Source organism: Lonchura striata, chromosome 11 (genome assembly GCF_050655825.1).
Source record: "Lonchura striata isolate lonStrDom1 chromosome 11, ASM5065582v1, whole genome shotgun sequence".
Lineage (NCBI taxonomy): Eukaryota > Metazoa > Chordata > Aves > Passeriformes > Estrildidae > Lonchura > Lonchura striata.
In genome coordinates, this window is record NC_140713.1 from 9,348,433 (window position 1) to 9,374,159 (window position 25,727).

Below are 25,727 nucleotides of genomic sequence, written 5' to 3' on the forward strand. Positions count from 1 at the left end.
ACACCTTACATTGTTTAGTTATTAAACAAGTCAAAGAAGAACAGAATAAGCGAAGGAAAACATCTGCTCCACAGCTGATTTTTTCAAGTAGGTAATTTCTATTATCATCAGGATGCAGAGCAAGACTAAAATACAGATTACATCAGCTCTGAAGTGTTCTTACACGAGGTACAGCTTTGCCAGTACCTGCTCTCAGGTGAAGGTTATAATTAAGCACAGTTGCTGTCAGGTTCTAAAGTCACTAATGTTTTTAATTAACAATTACAAGAACAAGCCAAAATTACATCAACTATCAACTCAAAAATCAACAATTACATCAACTATTTAACAACAGTACAATTCTCATCAGAGAGGAATTTCTCCTCTCCCTTATTCATCACTTTCTGTATCACTGTCTTCTGAGGACTCAAACCAGTCCTCAGATCCCGCAGGAGGGTAGCTCACTTTTGCAGAACCTGGAAGTGATTAACAAGGTTAATTGAGCTTGGAACAAATACATGGTACCATTAAATGACCCAACTCAGCAAGCCCCAGTGCTTTTGACTACAAACTAGACCACAACACTCAGAATCACTTCTATCTGCCCTTAGTCTGTGCTGAGCTGATAGCAAAGTGCTCTGCTGCCTCTACTTTGCTCTAGAGATCCCCTCAGCTCTTTTCAGAGAATCTGAGCAACGTGCTAGAATAAATTAGTATTTCAGATAAAGCCAATGCAAAGAGAGAATGCAGATCATTTTATGTATTATGAACACAGACTTATTCAATCCTTACCAACTGTAAAAGGCCTTTCATCTTCAGACTCTTCCCAGTGTTCAAAATCTAAGGACACGTGAGGATTCTGTTGACAAAAACACTGTTTGAAATACCTGCTCTGATGCACAGCAAATGTGTTCAGAACATTCAGTAGCTGTCAAATTAATTTTCACTTCACCTTGTTCTTCAGTAATTTGCACCATGCTCCTTTTTTCTCTTTTACCAGTAAAATTACAGCCTCTGTATCCTTAATCACACATGTGGACTTCTCTGCAATTACTGACTGATACAGCTCCAGGTCAGCCACATAAAGTTTGCCTTCTGAATAAGCACTGCAATATAAATTAAGTTTAAATACAGTAAATCCAAACAAAGCCATTTTGCTGATTATACTGAAGTGTCTTAAACCTACCTGAAAGTTACCTTTTCTCTAGAGAACTCACATTTACTGTCAGTTGCCTTCAGTATTTGTACCTTCAGTGACACACTCACATCATCTTGAAACCACTTGATTGGTGGATGACAGCTGAAAGAAAGTTCACTTAATGGTATTTTCCAAAGCAGAAAACCACTGAGGTTTAGCCAGGCTGTCTCACACTGTGGGAATCAGAGCTGAAGGTAACAGAACAGGGATGCCTTGTGGGAATACTCCTATGTTAACTTAGGGAAAGAAAGTGTAAAAACTTCCCAAGGTCCTTCCCTCCCAGATGCATATTGATCCATGTCAATCACCCAGAGTTTACACCCTCAGTCTGGAAAGTTCTGTACCCCAGCCTCATTGGTCTGTTCACTACAGACCAGTGTAGTTTATTGGTTGTTCATGCATCATACCTCCCCTGGCCCCTCCTACTTCCCCCGGTTGATAAACGCTGAACCCACCCCAGTCGGGGCTGCTTCTCGCTACTTGCTTTGTCCCTGGCTCCCTTCAACAGTGGTTGAGCTCCTGCCCCATCACCTCCCTGCCTTCCCACCTTCCTCGTTCCTCTCTGGACCCTCAATAAACCCTGCTGGCTGCTACAGGCTGCACTCTGGTCATTTCTGGTGAGGTGGAAGATCGCAACACCCAGGCATGGGTGTCTGGGTCAGCGGGCACCCCAACAGGACCTGCCCGGGGCACACAGAGCCAGACTTTGCCCATCAAGTCACAACTCAGCCAAGGAGCCTGGGCCATGCAGACCTGACACTAGCAGCAGTGCCAGTGAAGCAGGTGATGGGACACCTTTCAAGCTTCCTACAACAGCATCATACTTCAAATTTCTGGAGGAGCACATCTACAAGTTCCATGGGGAGACACACTCCACTGACTTGGATATCCACAAGAATCACACCTGCTGCCTCATTTCAGGATGCCACCATAATCTGCCCTCCAAGTGCCAAAGGAAAAGCTAACAACAAAACTGACCTCTGACAGACAAAAAGAACTTTTCAGCTGACCACAGGAGACAGAACAATCCTGTCTGGTAGTTCACATCAAAGATGGGAACGAATCACTATTTTCTTACCTTTTCTGCTGATGCACAGTAGAGTCTTCTGCTTCTTTTGTTTGAACTGCATCATCTGAAAAGAAGACATCCAGAAGTATCTTTTTTACTTCCCAATACTACAGAAACCAGGTATTCCCAGAATTTCCCTATACCATCACAAAAATAACTTGCTAGCAACCATATTACTGTCTTTGTCCTTTATACTGTGTACTTCCTATCCTGAAAGATTTCATGAAGTTAGTAATTCAACTAAAAATGTTAATTATCAAAAATACTGTAGTTGATGTTAGAAGATTTTAAAAAACCTAGCCAAACATGCTGTTTTCCAGGTCAGGTAAAGGTTTTCTCCAGTTTCAAAATGTTATTTATTTGACACCTGAAACAAAATTTTGTGAATTAGTGGGGAGGTGCAAGAAATGAAATGACTAATAGTGGTGTTAGCACCACAGCTTGAAACATGGCGTAAATGTGACTATTAACGGGGAAAAAAGCCATTCTACAATAAGCACTCCAGCCTTTTTATCTGCTAGAACTTCTTTACCTTCCACTGCTCTAAACTCATGTGTCAGCTGCTAGCAGGTAATCTGGTCGCCCTGCTATGCCCAAAGCATTTCTAAGGCTCTACTGACAGAAAAGTGAACACGTCCTTGAGATTAGATGAAAAAGAAATGGGAGCGGGGGAAGCACTATTTTCTGCCATCCTTGGTCTTGGGGAAAAAAAATTACCTGTGCAATGAACAGCAAAGGTGTTGCCCACTCTACAGCAGAGATATCCTGCTCACATGTTCCACTCAGAGCCAAAGAATTCCAGTGTCTCAAGGACAGAGCATCCCCCAGCCAGCCCCACAGTCATAGTAGCAAGAGTCACTCTCTCAGCATCTCCTGACTGCTCACTGGAAGGCAGCTCTGGCTGCCTGCAAACATCAGCCACACAGTGCTGCTCTGTATACCCTGAGCAGTCTGCAGCTGCCAGGGTGACTGTTAGGTTGGTATGAAGCACCTAACTTGAATTCACATTTGAAAACTTCTGGAAAGGATTGAAAGCTTACTGCTTGGAGGAGTCACAGGACTGTTAAAGCTTTCAGCAGTGTTTTCTTGTATTGATGGAGCCTGTGGACTGGATGCTTCCTCTAGACCAGCTGTGTCCTCTTTTGTGCTTCTGAACACAGGACAAAGCAGTTTTAAAAGAAAATCCACAAATGACAGTCAGCTTCACCTTACTTTGCCTCGCCCTACTTTAACCTGTACCTTACTAACAAAGCCTCTACTGAAGTTCCAAATTTTTCAACAGTAGTCTCAGGCTTAGCAGGTCTGTAAAAAAAAATGATCCAAACAGTTGCATTACACACATTTCAGCACACAGCATAATCATAAAGTTGTCTGATACCTAGCATTATGTGCTTTCACAATGACATGGAGGTTCCCAACCTTCCTTTCCCAGGAGAAAGGAATAAATGTAAACATGTTGTGCCTGAGATACCAGATGTTTACTGACTGGTAAGCATCTAAACCAGCTAATGAGCATCATGAACTGTAACAGAATCTGAATTCAGACTCCATACTAACTACAGTTAGTAAGTTAGGAGTTATGGAGTTAGGCAAGTTACTAACTTGCCTGTCTGCATCAAATTCTAGGTTAACATTTCCTAGATTTAGAATTTTCTTTTCCTTGGTGTTATGGGGCTAAAGAGCAGTTAATGGAAAGTAGACACAGTACAAACACAACTGTTTCTGCATTTCAATGAACATCACTGTCAGCAGTATCATTCATATTCAGTTAAACAGAATTTTTCTCTTAATAAAGTATATGCTGAAAAAAATTTGCAAACACTTACAAACACTCCAAGCTCTCTGCATGATCCAAAACTGGCATCTGTCTGCATAGCTTCTGAATTGCTCCTACATGTTCAGGATTGTCGGTTCCCAAACCCGTCGACAAAATCTCAGACCGAATGTTGTACTCATTGATCCACATCTTGATTGAGGGAAGACTGGTAACCCCAATCTTGAATTACACAACAATAATAAAGGGAAAGCACAGCTCTTCAATGGTCTCTCTCCAATTCAATGCTGCTCTTTTAGTCAAACTTCAAGTGTAGCCCTACTGACTTATGCCTGCAGGCAATTTAGTTTTCCTGATTTTCAGACAGGAACCTCTTAATGTTTAATAGTTTTCCAAGTATCACCATTATTTACGTTGTAATAATGGCTCAAGTAACTGGCTGTTTGCACTAACAGAACCAGGATGGCAATTAAGTAAACAGTGCCAAACCTGATCATGTAAGTGACACCCATAATATACCTCATGCAGTAAAGAACTTTGAGTCCCAAACAACCCAAGAACAACTGAGGGGGGTGGGGGGCACAATAAAAAACCCCAAAGCCTAGAAATCAATGAAAGGTTGAGCTACACCATATGAGAACAGAAACTACTAAAAAGAGTAACTTCCAGATCATTTTCTCTTTCAAATCCATTTTTCACTTGACTTGCTCCACAAAATCAAGGAGTCTGCTGGATGCTAATGGATGTGAAACAAAAATAAAAAACTCCCAAAAACAAGAGCATCCGTTTTTCATGTTCTGATCAAGACAATGAAGGAGAAAAGCTCTGATGTTTTTTAATTTGCAGAAAAATTTATATTAAAACTGACTGCAAACTAGTGTAAGGGCTGTAAGCCTGAACTGAGAATTTATAAACAAAATAAATTAAATCTACTTTAGGAGCTCTTGGATATCAGCAAACCATCTTGGAGGATCCAAGTTTCATTCTTTCAGTGGAATGTGACAAACTGCAGAACTGATTTCACAATACGAACTATTGAACACTAGTACTTCACAAATACACTTTTATGACTAACTTTGTAGAATAGTCTTGGACCATGTGCAAATATATTAGCACTTCCCAGTGCTGCCATGCTATACCTACCATTGGGTCAACCCAAACTGTCTTTCCCAAGGCATGTATCACTTTTGCATGATGAAGTTTTCCTTTAATTTTGCTACTAATGTGATCAGTCACCTAGGAAAAACAAGTTATCACTGCACTTGAGATGTATGGATACCAACACAGCTTTACAGTCACTTTCACTACAATAAAACATTACCTTCTGAGGTTAACAAGGAAACATGTATTCAACAAATAAATACAGTTTATTAGAGTAAATCAGTGGAACACTTTAACTTAAGTTAGAACAGTACTAGCCTTCAAGGATAATGAAAGATGACTCAAACACAGGTCAATTCAGAGAGGCTACACTTCCCCTGTTCCTCCCCCACAATCCAAAACAGTGAGAACCTATTCTAAAAAGACATTTAAATAAGAGAAAAAAAAATCCCATTAACTTCCCTGTATTATTTCATAGATAAACAAAAAAAGAAAACTGACCTTCTTAGAATCTGCCCCAATTACAGGTATTTAGTGTCAATACCAGTAAGCAATGCAATTTGGTACCCAAGTTTACAGTTTTTAACTGATTTCTTGTAGAAAACAGAAAGAGAAGGTAAAGAATGTGAAGGAAATACCATGCAAAACCTGCTTGTTACCTTTGGATTCCATTCAGCTTCATTCTCTACGGGTTTTACTCTACAAACTATAATTTCCACAGCCTGAGGTGGCAGACTCTGGAACTTCAGAGGTAAGTGAAGCAGCTGATCACTATTCACTTGACTTATCCTGCCTTCATCTATGTATTTAACTGTAACCTTGTAGACATTTTCTTCATCTTTTGCTGGATTCTCTACCACCTGAACCCTTCATATAGCAGGAAAAGAAACACAAAATTATTACTCATGTAACCAGTTGTGCAGGGTATTTTTTTAAAACTGCTCTCCTTTTAAGACTGGTATTTTCACAGCCCACTCAGTAACCGAGTGCATGTGTGAGGAGTCATCTTGTTTGCCCTTTAGGAACCCATTGTAGTCAAGAACTTTTTAAAAGCATTATTGGCATAGCAGTGGTTTTTTTGCTGCTTTTGAGGATGGGCTAACTTTTTTCTTTATCAAACAGTAAATACATGCACATTAATAAAATAAAAAGCCAACAAAATTTTACCTGTGGCAAATGGCTCCCTCACGTAACCCATAGAACACTGACTTCTCCATGGTGTTAACAGAAATCCTATGTCCTGGTACCTTGAAATAATCATTCATTTCTTTAGCAAGAACTGCATATTGGTCCTTTTGTTTCTTGACTATTCGACCAAAGTAGTTTGTTGCATGTACAATGAAGAGAGGCAGGATCTGAAATGATCAAATAAATCAGCAGAAAGGAGGGGTGGATGATTCCTCAAACCAATGACATTTAAGTCCTTTATATATAAGTCACATGCCTATTTCCAGACCCAAAAGGTGACAGATGTTGCTGTACATAGATTTTTCAGAAAACAATGAGTTGTTATTATTCTCAATCCTAACTGCCCATCGTTCAGTCAGCAGTGGACAGCAGTGTATGGAACAGGAGTTGCTGCATGTCAGGGGATGACATTCTACCTCAGTAAACACCAGTGAGTTCTGCCAATTACCTCCTAGGCTATTAACCACTCACACATTCTGCACAACTCCAGCTCTACTGTGAATGTTCCCCAGCCTTACAGGGAAAACTGACTACTTTTTTACATCAAAAGGACTTAAAAAAAGGACTACAAACACGCAGCTGTGCACATCAGTGCACAAAATGCTGCTCTGAGAGCACCTCAGATAAAAGCCCAAGTCTCAAAGGGAGCTGGAGACACAAAGTCAAACTCTTCATAAGGGATATGAAGAATCACTGCAGCAAAGTCAACCTTACAGCAATGAAGGTTTCATGGATGTGAACTACGAAGTCTAACTAAAACAGCACTCTGTAGCAGAAGTCTTCCAAAGCACTGGTATTTTTGAAGGAAATGTTCTACCTACAAGAGAGGACCTCCCCATTTCTTGGGCATACTATAAATGAAAATACATTCTCTAATCCCAAGGCCAGAAAATGCTCAGTTTTTTAGCAAGTTTGCATGAACATGTCAGCTAAGAAAAAATCCTTCCACTTCAACTTCTCTTCACTCCCACAGATTACTGTGTTTCCTTCACAAGAAGTATAAGTTTCTATAAACTCCATCTTTGTTAATTTTGATATATAGTATCCAATTATAAAAGGAATGAATACACAGAACACAAGTCCTCTTCCCACAAAATGTGAATCTTCAAAACAGAAAAAAAAAAATGAGGTAAACTCGGAATTACCTACAAAACAAAACACAAATAACATCTGGCACATTAATCCTACGGCAGTAGGGTTAATGGAATAAAAAAAATTAAGTAGCTGTTTAAGATCTGTCCTCTTGGTAAACAAGCCCAAGGAAAAATAACTTACTGTCACACATTCCAGTGTTTCTATCATTTCATCTGCAATATTCTGGGCCATGTCTATTGATAAATTAATTTGATGACGATCTGGACACTCTGTTCTGTTCCTACATTAAAAAAAAAATCACAGTAAGTTTAGAAAAAAGCTCCTTGCTTTCAGCTGTAAACTACTGTTAAGTGACTTGCAACAGGCAACAGAAAAAAAAAAACACAAGCAAAACATGTTTTATGTAAAAGCATCCAACAAGAAAATTTGTCAAGGAATCAGCAGCAATCATTCAGGGCACAAAAACCTGACATCTCCTTACCTGCAAATCCCAAATGTTTTAAGAGAAGCACAAAGGGGTCTTGAAAATTTCTCGTCTTCCTCAGATTCTTGCACCCTGGCAGTCAAATCATAGAGTTCTTCTGGAATTTCAGCTTCTGCACGCTTTAAATAGTAGAGAATCTCAGGTGCATGACAGGAACTGTTCTCTGTCAGCAGAATGACTGACTTGGCCTTCATATCTTCCTGATCTACAGCAGAATCCTAGAAGTAATGAGAAATATTTTGGGAAAATGTTTATGTATCCACCAGTAATAACCCAACGAAGCATTACCCAGTCAAGGTTCACCCAAACCTTTATGCCAGTGCAGAAGTTGTCACTCATGCTTTGCAGGCGCTGCCCAAAGACTGCTGGAGATGGGAAATTGAAATGGATCACCCAAGTTGCATCTGTGATTCCCAAGGACTGCAGGCAGTCATCTGTTAAAACTAAGCACACGTTTCACACAGATATGTAACTGTAATAAATCAAACATGGGAAGTATCACATCACACACACAGCCGATTTCCTTTTCCCGACTGGAAGATGAAGATGGATTTTTTCCCAATACGTTCCTGTAAGGCTTTTTATTTCTCCAATCAATAAATTCATTAGCATACGGCAGACACAGCATTTCACGCCAAGCTCACAGAATTCTCCAGTTCCTGTCAGCACCACAGAATACACAGAATTGAGCACCACTCAGTAATTCACAGGAGAAAGACAGGAGACAGCTGAAATAGTGCAGAAATTTCCACAGCTCTGTGCAGAGCTAAGTCTTCTTGTTTTTATAGAACATGAAGAACAAATTGAGTTTGAAAATGAATGAAGTCCTTTTTTACTAAAAAAAAAAATTGAAAAACAGCCCTAATGGAACTTACAGAAAATTATGACAATAAATCTTTGTAGTCTGGTAATTATTTCAGACTTAGTATATCCTCTGTACAAGAGACAATTGTGAAATGATGGAAAATCTTTGAAAACACTGGTAATTCTTAAAATTAAGCAGGGAAAAATAGTAACAGGAGAAAAAAGAAGAAAAAAACTAAAGGGCTGTAGCATTAATAAGTAAACAGAGAACTGGAAATGGTTCATAGGGATCTGCCCCTGTGGAAGGGGTGAGATAACCCAGTTTAAGTGCTTGGTGCAGATCTTAGCTCTGCATTAAGATACAATCCCAACCAGAGAATCCTCACCTAACACAGCAGGAGTGCCAGAACTGTACATTTTTCTCCACCTCTCCAAGACACATGCAGCATTACACCTGCTCTCTCTATGCTTTTTCATGGAAACTATTGAGTGGCTCTTCAGTGCCTGCATGGCGAAGTGGAAAGTTACACATTCCTGCAATGCTGCAGTACCTCTTCTCCCATCAAGTCTAATAGGCAGCATCTCTTACTAGAATTTAACACATCTTACTGCAGAGATACAATGGAAGAGCTAATTAAATTTAGGTTGCTTGTATGAAAAAAAATTGTATTAATAGAGATAAGGTTCATTAATTTCCCACATAACAAGAAAACTACAAGCTCATGTACTCATATTTTAATAAATTAAGACATTTAAGAAAATAAAAATGTCAAGTTTTTCCTCTTGTTGATGTTCCCTCTCTGATTCCATGATCTAACAACACACAGATTTATGTTTCAGTCTCTCAGAACAAGTACTCTTCACCACTTGAACCCTTGAAATATTTTCAAAGGCCATGTAAAATATTTGAAGTTGGTGTTCAAAGAATTCTTGTTCAACAAGAATTACTATAAACAGATTCAATCCTACTTTAACATCAACAAGCACTTTTTTAAAGTGGTGGCGGAGCTGGTTTTGGTACGCTTGAACCCTCAAATATTCAAGGGAAATGTGTTAGAAAGATACAATCCCAAACCAGATTTGCTCCTATTAATACTCATTAAAGAATAAACATTCCAGATGCACTAATATTTACATCAGAAATTAATTCATTAAGTATCAGATAATCTATGCCAGCTATTTGCTGACAGTCAGTCTGGAGTTACTTTCAGCAGGAACTATTAACTTCCAAATTCATATTCCTCCTTTATTCTCAGAAGCCAAGATATTTTAGTTTGTTATTACTTTAAAATTAAAAAAAACCCTGCTTATTTAAATTTAAACTCTTTCATACCTTATGAATCATCTCTACTTCAGTTATTGAGTCAGTGAAGATCAGCACTTTCTGAAAATTCTTCTGGGTAAAATCTAGGATTTTGAGCAACTCGGCAGTTCTGTTGCTGTTCATGCAGGGTTGCACCACCTAAAAGCAAATACAGAACAGAGCTGGTAATTCATATAACACATAGGTATTTTACTATTTAAATCTTCCTAATCCTAGCCTTAATGCATCCACATGGACACTTTCAGTTTTGCTTAATCATTAAGGCTTCTCACAACTTTTATTTTCAGTTTTCTTACATGCTCAGAGTATCTACTTTTGGAGATTTTCCAACATCTAAAATCCACATACAACACCATGCTGAGACACACTGTAATTCAAACCAAACTTAAACCATTTTGTGTTATTCCTCAGGGCTATACCACATTGACTGAAAACTAAGTGAAAAGATACCTGAAAATATGTAGCAGGCCATCTAGAAATTTGAGGTCTAAAGTTTGGTATTGTGTGAAAGCAGCAAACCAAATGCTTTACTTCATTTGCCTTGGCAGTGCTTACCTTGTAGTTCTGCTAGTCACAGCTAACAACTACAAAAACATTTTGGTAACATTCTGGTCAGAAACTGTACTGTTTGCAAATGTATCTCATCAAATTTAGACTAACTTGCACTAACCATGAGACAGTCAAAGGACTGTCTTCATCTCAGTCCTATAAAAGTTAAGAGACCTCCAGCTCATTTAGTGACTTGGCTGCACATGATTTCTAACAGACACTTCAGCTCACACTGGGAGGCAGCACTACCTGCTTCCAATAAACCAGCAGCAGCCACATATCCAAGCAGTGAGGTAGTTTCCTAAGTTTTACCTGTTGCACATTTCCAAAGATGGCAGCTTCTTCGATAACAGTTATCACAATGTAAGGATCAGTCATGAATTCCTTTATCAAGGGTGTGATATGCTTATTCCACTGAGTTCCCACAGCAATGATCTGATGTGGTAGATTCCCCTGCGCCTGAGCAGTGGCTTTCTTGTAACAAGTCAGTATAGTACACATCTAGGAAGAAAAGAGGTTTTTCTCTCTCATCATATTCCAGCAAGCTCATGACAGCCCAGAAAAATACACTGTTTGAGAACACTGTTTTCTCCAGTTACAAAGCCACTACCACAGCAAACTACAAGTTTCACCCCCAGTTTGGGATGTACACTTTTACCCTATCCTTTCTATGACTTCAGAAGCAAGAAAAAGCAACAGGACAGCATATGCTTGTGCATGCAGGATTCTGTCCAGAGAAGATGGAAATCTCAAGAAAAAAATCTGTTCAACTCTGCAATATACAAAAAGCCTAGACAAAACAGACCTGAGAGGGCAGAGGCATTCAGCAAAAACTAGGTGGTAACTAGGAGACAAGCCCACCCCGCCAACACAGTAATCTGCAAAAAAAATAAAAAAAAAAAAAACCCAACACGGAAATAAAGAAAAAAAAAAAAAGGAGGGAGTTCACCATAAACCCACTTCCAGTGTTTGTTTCCTCAGTGTGTGCCACTGTTTCATACACATGCACAACTAGAACAGCACTTTACCAAGCAACTGCATAAGTCACTTACCTGTTCAAAAGTGTCAGAGAACAACACCTCAGTCTCATCAAGAACAAGATGGCAAACCCTGTACAACAACCTAGTGTTATGTTCCAGCAGTCTCTGGAGGTTGTATGGTGTAGTCACTACTACTTCACCTACAAGTTGGAAGGAAAGACTGTTACCATTACTACTTGGAAGAGTATTGCTGTGACAACAAAGGACATGGTAGCTTTATTAAAAAGGGTCACACATGTATTTCAGATTTATCATCTCAAAGCTGAGGAGTTTGTATTTTTCTACCCCTGCAAGTTTTCCAACTCATGAGTGGGTGAGGCTCTGATATTTTGAAATCCAATGAAATTTCTGAAGGTTACCAAGTTTACAAAGCAGGAAGTCATCTCATTTTCCAGCAAGCTTCTGGAAGTAGAGGTAATAAATAATTATAAAATAAATATAAAATTATTAAATAAATAAATAAAATAAATAGACAAAAGGGAAATATTTGTAAATATATGCAAGAGCCATTTCAGGAAAGCTTGGTTTCAACAGTGGAATAAAGCACACATTATAGCTTAGGAATTTACATAGATGTGCGTGCACGTGTATCTATCTACACACAGAAATAAAACCACACCAATCTTCACTGGTGCAAATACACCGAAACAGCTCTGCTGCTTGAAAGTCTGCATTCACCCACCAGGCTCAATCTTGAATGATAGATGAAAAAATACCAACTGCTGAAATGAGTTTTACACAATTCCTCGTAGTTTTATCCATAGCTCTTATTCCCCTGGCACAACAAAAGCCACTTTTGAAAATGCAGGTATCTACAAGAGCTCAACAAAGGCACCAAACCAGAACACACCTAAATGTTTTAACTACATATATTAAGCAGGGCAAGCGTCCCAACAGCGTTTTTATCACTTCTATGCTGCTTCTCTGTGGAGCACCCTCTACATGCTGCTGAGTTAGATGCACAAAGTACTGAGCATTTATTTTAACAGAAACTGTAAACCACCATTTAAACAAACAAAACCCCCCAACTTTATTTTATAAACCAAGACCTTGAGAAGCAGAAATTGTTCTTTCACATGCTTCTGCAATTAAGGCAACCCACACCACCTTTAAGCATAACTAAGATGACAAAATTTTCTTACAGGCTTGCATTTCCATTTGGCTGGCTGCCTCCTTGTTCTGCCCAAGAATTATCAGCATCGGATGAAGGGGTCTGCAGCCTTTCCCGAATGTGTTCAGCAGGTCAAAAACAAGTTGTGCCTTCTTCCATCCAGGACATACAATCAGTGCTAGTGGCTACATATACAGGTACAAAAATTGACAACACAATATTAAATAGAAGTACAGAACCTTAAGAATCTTGTCTTACTAGGGTTGCACTGGGACACTTCCAGAGGTTCCTTACAACCTCAGCAATTCTATTTCTATGTTCTAATACAAGCTAGAAAACGCATTATAATATTTAAAACAGCTAATACCCATTTTAGTTTAGTAAGTATATACTACTTATGCAGAAACAAAGCTCCATTGTGTATGTAAATGCCAGGGCATGAGCCATTTGTTGGGGGTTGCTTTAAAATTAAATTTGGGACTCGCTCCATTCACAGAGTCCATCCAAGTCCTCTAACAGGCCTTATAGAAACTGGCAGGCATCAAAAACATACACTAAGATGACATTAATGTATACTTTCCAAACATTCAGAGTAGTAACAGGTTCTCTGGTCCAAGATATACATACCCCACTCATGTTGCGCAAGGCTTGGTAATCCTTTTCCTGCAAAAGTGTAAGAACTGGTGGAATATATAATAAGGGATCATTTCCCTGATGGGAGATGGCAACAACATCACATCCCCAAGCTATTGCTGGCCAACAGTAGGACTGTGTGAAGGTAGGGCCTGAAAACTTGCTGCAAGCAAGTTCCTACAGAAAGAGAAATTAAGAGTTTCCATTAAATCTCTGTACTTAAACACCAACAAAAGACAAAGCATAGTAATGAGTGATTTAAAAACTTTTGACCCACTACATAACAAATATCCTTAACAGGTAATATGAAAAACCATCTTCTGGGCTGAGCTGTTCAATAACTGTATCAAAATTCAAATCCACTTGTAGTAGTGGCTAATATACTAGAAAGAAAATGTGTAGAATTCTTACAGCATTTCTCCAAAGCTTCATTTACTCAATCACATGAACAATCTTGTACACATTCCTCAAACTGAAGTACTACTGTAATTACTATGGTGATTTGAGGCATGAAACTTAAAAAGATAATCAATGTAGTATCATCACTGCTACCTTTTTCAGACCATCAAAAAGTGGTGCTGTTTCCAAAAATGATGATGGTTCAATTTTCTTGCTCAGGAACACAAAATTTTTTTCTTTCCCAACATTTTGAAAACTCTGAAACCATGAGACAAAGAGATGACAATGGCAACACTTAACAAAAGGTGTTTAGCTTACATAAAACTCAGAAGCACTCACTGTATGGCATTTTTATGTAGATGAATCAAATTCTAAATTCACTTTAAATATGATTCATTCATACTGATAAGTTACACAGACCAAGGCAGAGATAAAAACTTGTTATTCCTGAAGAAAGACTTTCAAAGATGGCCTTAAGTGTCTTAAATCCCCCAAGAGATGCAATGGATCTCTGCATACAGCTGGCCCTCAGTCCCACAAGGAGCAGCATGAGGCAGGGACAGCAGTCACCAGGCAGATGGAAATTTCTCTCCATCACTCCTTCTCTCATCTCTGCTCCAGTGCAGGTCCTCCACAGACTGCAGCCCCTTCAGAGACATCTGCATGGAGCTCCTCCTAGTCCTCTGACCCTGGCATTGCCTGCTTCTCACTTTTTTTTTTTGGTCCCTTCCCTCTGTTTTTGCCTTTTCTTAAATTCAGAGAGGCATCCCCAACTTGGCTGGCTGGCACAGCTTTAGCCTGCAGAGGCCAAGGTAGGTGCAGTCAGCCCCCGACCTCCTTCCACAAAGACCCAATGCTACCAAAATGCTTACACAAGAGAAGTTAAATGTTTGAAATACCTGTTGGTCATCTTCAACTATGTGTGTCTGAAGGGAAATGGAATTTAAGAACTGTGGAAGCCTGAGAAACAGAGATATTAAATCCAACATAAATGCAACAGAAAAACATGATTTATAAACACCACCAGTATTTCCCAAGTGTCATGAAGCAATTCACTTTAAGTATTTCTGACATATCTATCCCAATGAAAAAAAAACCCTCAATACAAGAGGAGATATCAAAACTCACCACCTGAAAAGCAAAGTTTAGTGAAAATCATCTTTCAGAATCTTTTTCAAAGTGAGCTGGTAAGTTCCCTGACATTAGAAGAAAAATAGATTGTACTGTAGAAAAAAAGGCATCTTAATGTTCCAAAATATAAAACATCTTTGCATTAGTTTGAAACCAAAAGAAGACATACTTGTGAAGTTTACTACATATGCATCAACTGATCTGCAGCACAGTGAGAGCATTGCACTAATTGGCCCAGTCATATTTCATTAAATCTGAAAACTTTACAAATCACACTAAAAATAAAATAAAGTAACACACTTATTGTGCAGAAGAATACCTCCCCACCACACCCCTGCTGTCAAGCTACTGTTTAGAAATATCTAGTATTCTTCCAGAGTAACTATCAGCAGCTTTGAAGTCCCTCCTTCCCCAAAAGCACGTGTATGAACCTTCCCTTTCCTTCTGCCCTGTAGAGGCCTAAGAACAGTAACTGCAACCATACTACAGCTTCCAACTGTCTGATTATGGAATCATTCTGAACATTTAACATGCTGCAGCACACCTCTCTGTCCAAACTGCTTTATCTTCCTTGGAAGGCAAACCTGGCACCATGCTGGCCACCTAGAAAGAAAACACATTTTATGCAGCAGCACGGCAGAAGCTGCTGAGATCCCTGCCTTGGGGAAAGGCAGACAGCTCAGGACGAGCACCAGCTCGTGCTGCTGGCTGCAGAGTCCAACTCAGCGAGTGACAGAGGCAGGAGGGGTTCCTCCTATGAGGTTCCAGTGGCAGTTTAGTGACTGCACACCAAAGGGGTTCAGGGACGGAAGAACCAGGACAAAGGAAGGGCCCAGGGGTTATATATGGAATGGGAGAGGCAGAGCATCAAGTCTCAGGGCCAATGAGCAGAGGGACCAGTGGTGGGGCAAAGGTGGGGCCAGGGGAAAACAGGGATACACAGGAGGCGTTGCATGGAATGGGAACCAATGGGAAAGTGGGAACAGGGAACATTCTAGAACTGGGAAGAACAGGGGTGATGTAACTGGGGCCATTAACATAAGCAATCAAGGAAGTGTGGGAGAGTGTCACACTGCATCACCCAATCTCAAAAGTAAGCATCCTCTCAAGGCATCCCAGTATCTGTATCTCCCCCGCCAACCTGGGATGCAACAATTTTAAGCACTAAAATACTGTTCAAAAACAGTATTTAAAATACAAGTGGTTTTCTTACTCAACTGTGGGATTCTCCAAATATTTCACAGCATTCTTGCACAAATTCTAAATTTCTTTGACTAAGGCAACAATTTTGATGAAACGAACTTCAGAAAACTAAGAAGAAGCTGGGTGACTACAGCACTCCTGATCTAGCTTATGTATGTTTACATTAGTTTGTATTTCACAATTTAATACAAAATTTAATACTTACAGGCATGATACTGTCATTTAGATCTGTGTGAGACCTTTGGGATGGCTTTTCAAGAACAGAATTACAACCAGCAAGACCTAAAAAGGTAAATGAAATGGAGATACCAATTTCTGATTATCTGAACATATAAAAAGCCAGAGATGCACACCACATGTCCCAATCACTGGGATCCAAACCAAGACAGGACATTCCATTCCACACTTCCAACTAAACACACGAAGTGCTGCATGTAGGACTGTCTCCCCACTTGTGGGTCCCACCTGGCCCAAGATGCGATGACATCTCTTCCCCAAAGGGCAGTTTTGGCCTGGCAAGAAACGTAGGACCAACAAACTCCACTGGAACACACTCAGGATCTAACAACACTTCATCATCAGAAACATCTGAAGAACTCTTGGCAGGCCTTTCACCTTCCTTGTAATGAGCAAAGTGCTTTGCAACCAGATCATCATTAACACAGATCTATAAAAAAAACCCAAACAAGGTATTTTCTGATCAGTGTCAACAAGCAATAAGCTACACCAGCACATCCTTGTTTAGGATTTATGTGAAGCTTTAAACAAAAGCAGTGCTTTTATAAATGAGAAAAAACCTCCCAAAATCCAACTAAGCAGAACCCCACATATATAAGAAGTATCAGTGAATGCTTTGTGTCAAATATGAATTCTAAAAAACGCAAATTCCTATCTTCCTCTATGTTCTTTCAACAGGTGTTAATTAGTAAGTTTCATGTGTCTGGCCAAAATTCTGTACTGAATTAACTGTTTCAATGAGCTCTACGCATCTAAAAGAACGCTCTAATCCAGCAAAGCCTGTTTATTTCTTTTGGATTCAGCATACATCAAAATTTGGCAGGAAAAAAAGAGTAGTATTAGGCCTAAGACTTCTTGTGTGTACCATACAGCTGCTTAAATCTGGCAGAAGCTACAGCAGAAATTTAACACACATTACACATTTTGGCAAGTGGAACTAGACTGGATATTTATCCCAGCTGCTTAAGGACTCATCTGTATGCAAGAGTGTGAAGTTTTAGTTATTTTTACAGTGTTATGCAGCTGCCTTACCGAAACATATTCAAATATGATACCACAAGAAGTACACCAAATAATGCATACAGTTATCCACTTAAATACTGTCTGGACTTCAGTTGCTTGTCAATAATGAAAAAGAAAAAAGGTTCATGCAGAGAAAAATACAAGTTCTGCCTCTTGGAATGTCTCTAGAGGTTTACAATGAACAGCACTGTAACAAAAACCTCTAATAAGTGATTTAGCTTCTAATGTATCTAATTGAAACTACAAAACTCACAACGCATGCTTTCTAGCCTTAAACTAATAGCAAAGTACACCAGAGTTGAAAATATGAAAGTATCTCACCTTTTCATCTCTTATAGTCACAAAAAGAAACACCTCTAACACTTTATCTTCTACTGTCTGTATTGTGGCTTTAACCTCGGTAGCCTCTAAATGTAGTAATAAACACAAGAAAAAAGATTAAACCCTTATCACACTACAGCATTCTTCACTTGTACTTTCTGAGACAGACAAAAATAGGCATCACATTAAAAACATGTAACACTTATTATTTCACCTAGTTAAATGAGGAAATTTAACAATAAAAACTTAAAAGCTCCAAAAAGGAAATTGTCCTTAGTCTTTGGAGGAGGATTGTGAGTTGAAACAGATTAACAACTCCTGAGACAAATCACTCTTAGTTCTACACCGAAAGTCTTGGCTCTCTCTTGGGCTCTGACAGTCTGGAGCACCACCAGCACGTGCTAAGTGCAACATTTCTTTTTCTAGAAAGAAGTTGTAGTTGCACATCTCTACAGCTTTGTCACACTTTTCACTCAAACACAGCCAATAAAGTCCTGAAGCACCTCTGCTAATGCAGGACAGCTGTGATGCTGATTCAGAGTCTCATGTTGAATACAGAATAGTTCCAATGTTCAAAACAAAGGTGACATGAAAGCTCCCTCAGTTAGCCTAATCTAGCCTAAACACAATCTATTTAATTACCAAAACTTATGCAGCATGGAAGTCCAGAGTGCTCAAAGTACAGCTCCACAAATACTTGTGCCTTAGTCACTCCATACTTAGGCAGATCCTTTCTCATTGTTTTTAACGAACAGCATTTATAAATATTATCAGGTATACTCAAGTATAAAGAACTTGTACACAAGTACTACATTTCTCTAATAACTGTTTTTTCCCAAAACAAGTGCTATTTACCTTCAAGAAGCTTTCGAAAATGATCGACAGCAGCAGTATCCCATCTTTTGGCTGGTCTAGGAATATGAACACAACCAGTTTTTCCACATTATCAAACATGAAAGTGGTAATTTAAAAAAAATTCTATACAAGCACAAAGCTCTATATCATGCAAATTCTTACAAAGTGCACAGCTACACAAATCAGCAGAATCTGTATATTTGGCACATTACTTTAGTCTTGTATTGTTCCAGCTCATCAATATCATGAATTCACCAAAACGAAAAGATACTGTTTTGTCAAGGTATCACAGCTTGCACCCAATATAAAATATGAAGAAATCATAGAATCATTTAGGTTGGAAAAAAAAAAAACAGGATCATTGAGTCCACCCACTAACTCAGCACTGCAAGGCCACCACTCAACCACGTCCCTTAGTGCCACACCTTTTAAATCCCTCCAGGGATGGGGACTCTACCAGTTCCCTGGGGAGCTTTGTCCTCTCAGCTGGAAGAGAGTTGATGCTCCTCTTAGTAGCTGGTACAGCTCAGTATTCACTATGAGGATACTGTAGGTTTCTACTTGAAATATAATCCCTTCTAAAAAAATTCTGCACAAAACTCTCACACTTCAGAAATGCACACACAGAATGTATTTACTAGCTCTCCTTACCCTATTTTGGCAGTGTTTTCACAGTAGTCAATATGCAGTGTCAGTGGCTTTGTGCAGTGCAGCCGACACTTCTTTGCCCTATGTGAGATCTTTGCAAATGCTTCTACTAAAACTCGAATGCTGCAAAACAAAATGGAAATTATTTCACTTTACAGGGCAGAATTTCTTCTCCAGAAGTCACTGGTCTCACAAACCATCTCCTGACAACACAATTCTTCCTGGAGTTTGGATTCCATTGGCTCCCACCTTGAAACTACCATCTTACTCTAAGAGATGCCATCAGGACCAACTGGTGAACAGGACTGATGTCTGTGCATTTAGTAACAATACACATCCTCGTTACCTGGAATCTTTCTGATCCTTTGCCACTGCAGTTTCAAGTCTTCTTGCTATTCATCATCTAAATATCTTCATGGTATTTAACCCACTGTCAAGTGGTTTCCAACAAAGCAACAGTCAACTTAAAAACATAGTTTATGTTAAAATACTTTAAATAAATTCTAATTTTGTGGAATATTATCAAAACAATTTGGTGAAGTTTCTTGTGCTCCGAGTTGCATACTTTAAAAGAGAAACCAACTTTTAAGAGCCAGACTAGCTTGCTCAAAAATATTTTTCAATATTTTAAAAACACAGGGTTTTATGTTCATTTCATCAAGTACTCAGAACCTCTGAAAAATCACCTTTTTTGGCACCATGAGAAGACAAATTGTCAGCTCTTAGTAAACAATTGGTCAACTCTAGTGGGAAAACCCCCACATATTTATGTTTAGACCTCACGAGCTGTTGCAGCAAGTGAAACCCTGCTTCTATAGTGTTTGCTCCTGAACTTCACTGGCCATAATTTTTTTTTAGTATACACCAAATTATTAAAGAAGAAAAGAATATAAAGGTAAGTTTTAACTGGCAAGCACACATCTCAGTCACAACAGACTGACATTATTTCTATTCTGAATCTTTAAAAAAGCAAAACCTAAATTGGAAAGCATCTTTGAAGTATGACAAATTAAAGACTGGTTTGCACTTAGGTTCTTTAAAGTGTATAATATTGTTAGCAGCTTCTTGTGGACACAATCTACACCTCAATTAAACCAAAGCACTGACTAAATAAATATCAATAGCATCTGTATCTATTAACAAATTTATTGTATGTGATGTTTTAACAAATACATCACAGTGACAGAAACACATACTTCTCTGATGCAACATAGCAGTACTTGGCATAATCCACGAGGAAACACACAAGCTGGAAACCATCTATATGGCACCGGACTGACTTGACCAGAGCCCTACACCAGCACTTCAGCTCCTCACTGAAAACCACATAAACCTGAGGAAGAGAGAAAAAACAAAACAGCAGGTTCTTTCAAATGGCCCCAATTATATTCAAAGGTTTTTGAAAGGCAAGGACATGGTATTTATTACACAGTCTTCCATTTTCTTTGCAAAATGCAAGCCTTATAGCTTATACAGTTAGGAGCCTTACAGATGAGAAACCACAACTCACACAGATGCTATTTCTGTGTAAAATTAAAAAAAAAGAAAACAACATATATTTGATACCTCACCTCCGAAAAGATTCAAATAATAGATTATTTCAATGCAGAGCAATGACCTTACCTGGCCTTTTTCTATCTCCTCTTGTTTTACTTCATCTGCATCTTTGGAACTATTATAAAACTGTTCCATTTCAGCATTCAGGTTTTCATACACAGTTTCACTGGCTATGCCGGGCGCATATTCTTTCACAGCAATCCAAAAGCAACTTGGATCCTCAATCTGGGACAAAGAGAATAAATACTACTGAATTTTAAGAGTATCTGAGCAGCAGATGTAAAAATTAAACTTGATTTTTACAGGGCAACTTCAAAATTATGGTGACTGACACCGAGATACAGAATGTTAAGTAAAACATCTTTCACCTTTACAGCATTAGTTCATTAAATGGCTTCTCAGCTTCCAAGTTTCTTTAGCACTGCAACAAACATCATGGGGTCTACACGGGAGCAGCATGATCTAAAAAGTTGGTTAAACCATACAGTGTGAAAATGCAAAGACAAAGCTTTTTCCTTCCATATAAAGTCCTCAGGAAGTACATAAAAAACCCTGAAAACATTATAGACTTCACCAAGGGGCTTTCTGCTCAGAGTGTCAGCATCACAGCCCATTTCTTTAGAACAGGGTGACAGCTTTCTGCCAAGCCTTTGTAAACTGTCACATTCCAGTGCTCCAGCTGATGTGGGTCCCCAGCTGTTGTGGCTTAATCCCAGTGGGCAGCTGAACCCCACACAGCTGCTCTCTCTTACATCCCTGCAGCAGGATGACCAGACAATCTGAAGGATAAAAGTGAGAAAACTCACAGGCTGACTTTAGAACAGCTGACTAAGCAAAGCAAGAGCTGCACGTGCAACCAAGGCAACACAAGGAGTGAACTGAATTCACTGTTCCCCACTGGTAGAACACAGAGCTTCATCACACACAGGGCTGCTGGCTTGGACAGGTAATCTGATGACCATAGATATTACATACTTACAGCTTTTATTGCTCAGCATAACATCATGTAGTAGGGACTATCCCCTCAGTCATCTGTCCTGGCTGTATTCTGCATTTTCTACACTCTCCTGTGAAATTCAGGATAATCTAGCACTGTATTACACATTTTTTAACATTGTGTTGCATACCCTCTACTTTAGATTTTAGCTGCATCCCTACTGCTGGGAAGAAAGAACTAGAAGTGTAGAAATAGTGAGGAAGGTGGTACAATAGCTCAAGAGACACTGCAGCTGGGAATGCCAAGGCCTGGAGAATATCAGGGTGGGAAAGCCTATCTAATATGCCTACTGCTGTTGATACTCTGTTTTGAGACATAGAATTTCTGTGTAGAGGTAATACATGTGTTTGGAGAGGCTTGGAGGCACTCTCATGGACATGCTGAGCTCTGTGTTGGGAGAAAGATCAAAACCTCAGATCATAAAAAGCACAGGGGAGCTCACAGGGTTCTTGATGAATCCTGCTGGGATGGGCTGAGCCTGCCACTGTCCACCTGGGTGTGCCCCAGATCCTCCAGTTAGACAGGCAACTAAATAAATTTACTCCCTCTATTTCAGCCTGTGGTTTTTCTGGCCGACAGCCTGTGTTAATTCACACACCTACTTTACAATAAAAACAAAAAAATAAAACCTAAAATAAATGACAATATATATATAACCCGAATATGACTCCACAAGTGCAAAGAAATGCTGGTGAATGGAAATACACAGGCAACATCTTTTTTGTAAATGCAACCTCTAGTCACATAGAAATAGACATCAATCCTTCAGATAAAAAAAAAAAGCAGCATACCTTTAATATCGTGACTTCCATGTTTATCTCCTGTGTCTCCCTTATCACTACTGTAAAAGAGAAACATTTCATGAACCATTTTGATCACCACCATTTTTTTGAAGCCCATTTGAAGAGCATACACCTAAAGTAAGCCTATACATTTTTACTACTCATGTCAGAAGTACCAGTTTAAGCAACTTATTTCTTATGATTTACGTTTCAAATGGTTAAAACCAGCTTTCTTAATGAGGGACTATGCCAAAGCCTAATTAGGATTTACCATCCATGCTGCACCTTTTCCATTCAAAGGCCAGCAGAAATAGGCTGATCACAGACAAGGGCTGCTACAACTTACCTGCATGATAAAATGAACAGAAACACTAGAGGAGAATATTTACAACTTTTAAAAAATCCCTCAGCCTAATGCAAAAGAGGAATCCCAAACTTAGCAGACAAGTTTCACATCACAGATTTTTATTAGTATTTCACATTACATCTATCTGCAACGGTACATACCAGATCTACAAGTTACAACAGAATAATCAAACTTCCATCGAGTAACTGGTATTTCATTTTGGCACAAACCAAAACGAAATCACATCGTGGTATCATCACCGCAAGGTCTAGCTTACAACTTAAAGAATAAACAATTGAAGTAGGTGCCTAATTAAGTATTTCAGAATTTTTCTTTCGACGAGGAAAATTAAGACGTTGTCCTTCCATTTCCAAAGGTACTGCTAACAAGCCAGAATTTAGCAGCAACAGAGCTACCCTGAGGCGACAGACGGCGACGAGCCCTAAGGACAGCACCGAGCATTCCCGGTTTAACATGACAATGGAACAGCTGGAACGACTGCAGAAGCTTCCCCAGAGATCATCCAACAAACAAAGCTCCTGAGTTACTCGTTTCTTACCCTGCACCCTTCTACTGCAACAAGAGATACGCAGTGCTGCCTCGGACTCTTAAAGGAGAAAATTATTTACTTTCAGCAGTAACACGTGAGGGGCATAACTTCAGCTGAAGTCTCAGGTTAATTAGTGCAAACCCACTAAATGGCCCATCAATGTGGCGGGGATGAGGCACACTCACGGAAAGGACCAGCTCTCCCAACTCACTCCGCTTTGTTAAGAACGGGCTAGAAAACAAACGCTTGCTCAAATCCCGCACTTACCACTAGACAGAATTTAACCCATAAAAATGCTGCACGCCACTGAAACCCTCGCCCCAAGCCGCTGCACTAGCACAGACACAGCAGGCGGCTCTGCAGCCACGGCGGCGCGCAGGGAAGCGAACGCGGAGCTCGCCGTCCCTCTGCCCCGCTCCCCCGGCGCGGCCGAGCGAGGGAACGGCGGCACGGAGCAGGGCCGTCAAAAAACACTTTCTTCCCCTTACTCCCTCTCCCCAAACCCCGTTTCCCCCTGTGCTGCCACAGTTCCACGCGGTACCCGTAGGAACGGACCTGGTTCTGCAGCTCCACAAGCCGGCGGGCGCTCCCCGCAGAACCCTCCGGAGCGGCCCGGGCGGTGAAGCCTCTGTGGCGGGGGCGGGCCCGGCCCCAGCGCAGCCCGCTGCTCCCGCCACTGAAAACGGCGGGAACCTGCGCGACGGCTGGCCGAGCTTCTGGTACAACATGGAAAACAAACTCATAGTGAAAGAATAAAAGCCTTGCTGCAAACAATTGAAATCAAGAATATTCTTCTGGGACTTGAGGGAGTTATGACAATAAACCGTTGGGATTTGGAATTTATTTCAGGTTTAAAGTAGCAGAGGCAATGGCAGAATAGTTCTTTGGACACACTGGTAGTTCTTAACTAACCCAGGGACAACAACCACAGGAAAAAAGAAAAACACAAAACAGCTGTAGCAGGAAGAAGTAAATGGACAAGTGGAAAGCGTTCACAGGGATCTGTCCCTGTGGAAGTGGTGAAATAACTTAGTGTAAGTCCTTGGAGTAGTTCTTTGCTCTGCAGGCAGATACAACCTCAGCCAGACAGAGGGAGAACCCTCACCTAAAACAAGTGCCAAAACTGCATTTTTCCACACACCTGGCATCACCCCTGCACTCCTCCCCTGCCCACATTCCCATACCCACAGTCCTACTGTGCCCAGGTGCTAAACAATTTATCAAAAAAATTCTCTCATAATACTTACTTTCTACCATAAAAGTAAACTGGTAAGAGGCAGAACAATAAAAGAAATCTTTTGTGTATTTGAATTTGTGATCTCGAGGTATATGGTCCAGATGGATAAAGTGAAGGTTCTAGGAGAGCACACTGTCACTTGTTGAAGGAATTACTAGATGAGAACTCCTGGAAACGGCTCTCAGAGATAAAGGAGCAGGAGGGAATAGAGCTGTCAGCTCTTTAAACATCTTTTCCTTGAAGTACAAAAACTCTCGATTCTCATGTGTGATGAATCAGACAAGGTGGGCAGGAGACCAACGAAGCTGAGCAAGATCCTTCCGGTCTGAATGGAGTGCAAGAAAGAAATGCACAGGCACTGGAAGCAGGAATATGTATCCATATATTCTTTCTGGAATAGGAAGGGGAGGCTATAGGGATGGTGCTAGGGGGTATAGGAATGGAATCAGGAGAGCTAAGGCACAGTGGAGCTGAATGTGACAAGGGATCTGGGGGAAAAAGGTATATTGTTTAGAATATACCTATTATATAATTATATATAATTTTCTGGGAGAAAAGAGGTATACTGATTAGAAAAGGAGAACTTAAGCAACTGTACACCCCCACCCCCAATACTTCAGTGATAATGCACATAGAGAGGACTGCCAGGGTTTCTTTGACATTTGAAATTTTTTTTGGCTCAGTTTTTGCTGCAGTCATACTTCCCACATTTCCCATGTCCCTGAACTTCAAGGTGAGGAAATAAAGTACTTTTTTGTTGGAGAAAACCAAGATCTGAGAAGCCTGAACATAGACAAGTCCTTGGGACTTGGTGAGATTCATCCTGGGACTGAATCTTGCTGAGGGAGCTAGCAAGGGTGGGTCCTATTATTTGAAAAGTCAGGGCAGGCAGGTGAAGTCTCCAGTGACCAGAGAAAAGGGAATGTTACACCCAGCAGAATATTCAGAAGGTGTTCTACTGCACAATACACAGTGTTCTGCTTACGTGGTCACTGTTCAGCACAGGTTTACAAACCTCAACAGGTTTACAAAACTAGCACCCGCCTCGGTGTGTTCTGAGGGACAAGAGAATGATACATCTTTTTTTCATTA

At 40.0% G+C, this 25,727-nt stretch overlaps 1 protein-coding gene across 3 annotated transcripts; it reads right to left on the reverse strand.

Annotated features, from left to right (window-relative positions):
* Nucleotides 1-237: 237 nt before the first annotated feature.
* TDRD12 (tudor domain containing 12) lies at nucleotides 238-25,626 on the reverse strand. 3 transcript variants are annotated; one of them, XM_085589464.1, is made up of 32 exons: nucleotides 23,954-25,626; nucleotides 22,512-22,561; nucleotides 20,790-20,948; nucleotides 20,363-20,499; nucleotides 19,170-19,289; nucleotides 18,519-18,574; nucleotides 17,664-17,749; nucleotides 16,548-16,749; nucleotides 16,288-16,364; nucleotides 15,424-15,482; nucleotides 14,648-14,708; nucleotides 13,902-14,006; nucleotides 13,344-13,526; nucleotides 12,748-12,901; nucleotides 11,618-11,745; nucleotides 10,878-11,066; nucleotides 10,026-10,154; nucleotides 9,079-9,196; nucleotides 8,198-8,331; nucleotides 7,886-8,106; nucleotides 7,585-7,684; nucleotides 6,289-6,476; nucleotides 5,781-5,988; nucleotides 5,164-5,256; nucleotides 4,073-4,242; nucleotides 3,486-3,548; nucleotides 3,287-3,396; nucleotides 2,256-2,310; nucleotides 1,166-1,279; nucleotides 932-1,085; nucleotides 772-838; nucleotides 238-455 (listed from the first exon to the last, which is right to left on the reverse strand). In XM_085589464.1, the coding sequence occupies exons 2-32, from the start codon at nucleotides 22,530-22,532 to the stop codon at nucleotides 370-372; spliced, it is 3,747 nt and encodes a 1,248-aa protein (XP_085445590.1). In that variant the 5' UTR covers nucleotides 22,533-22,561; nucleotides 23,954-25,626; the 3' UTR covers nucleotides 238-369. The 3 variants fall into 3 exon arrangements, with proteins under 3 accessions (XP_085445590.1, XP_085445591.1, XP_085445592.1); XM_085589465.1 differs by having other exon boundaries at nucleotides 23,010-25,626; XM_085589466.1 differs by lacking the exons at nucleotides 22,512-22,561; nucleotides 23,954-25,626 and adding an exon at nucleotides 21,092-22,499.
* Between the last annotated feature and the right edge of the window lie 101 nt (nucleotides 25,627-25,727).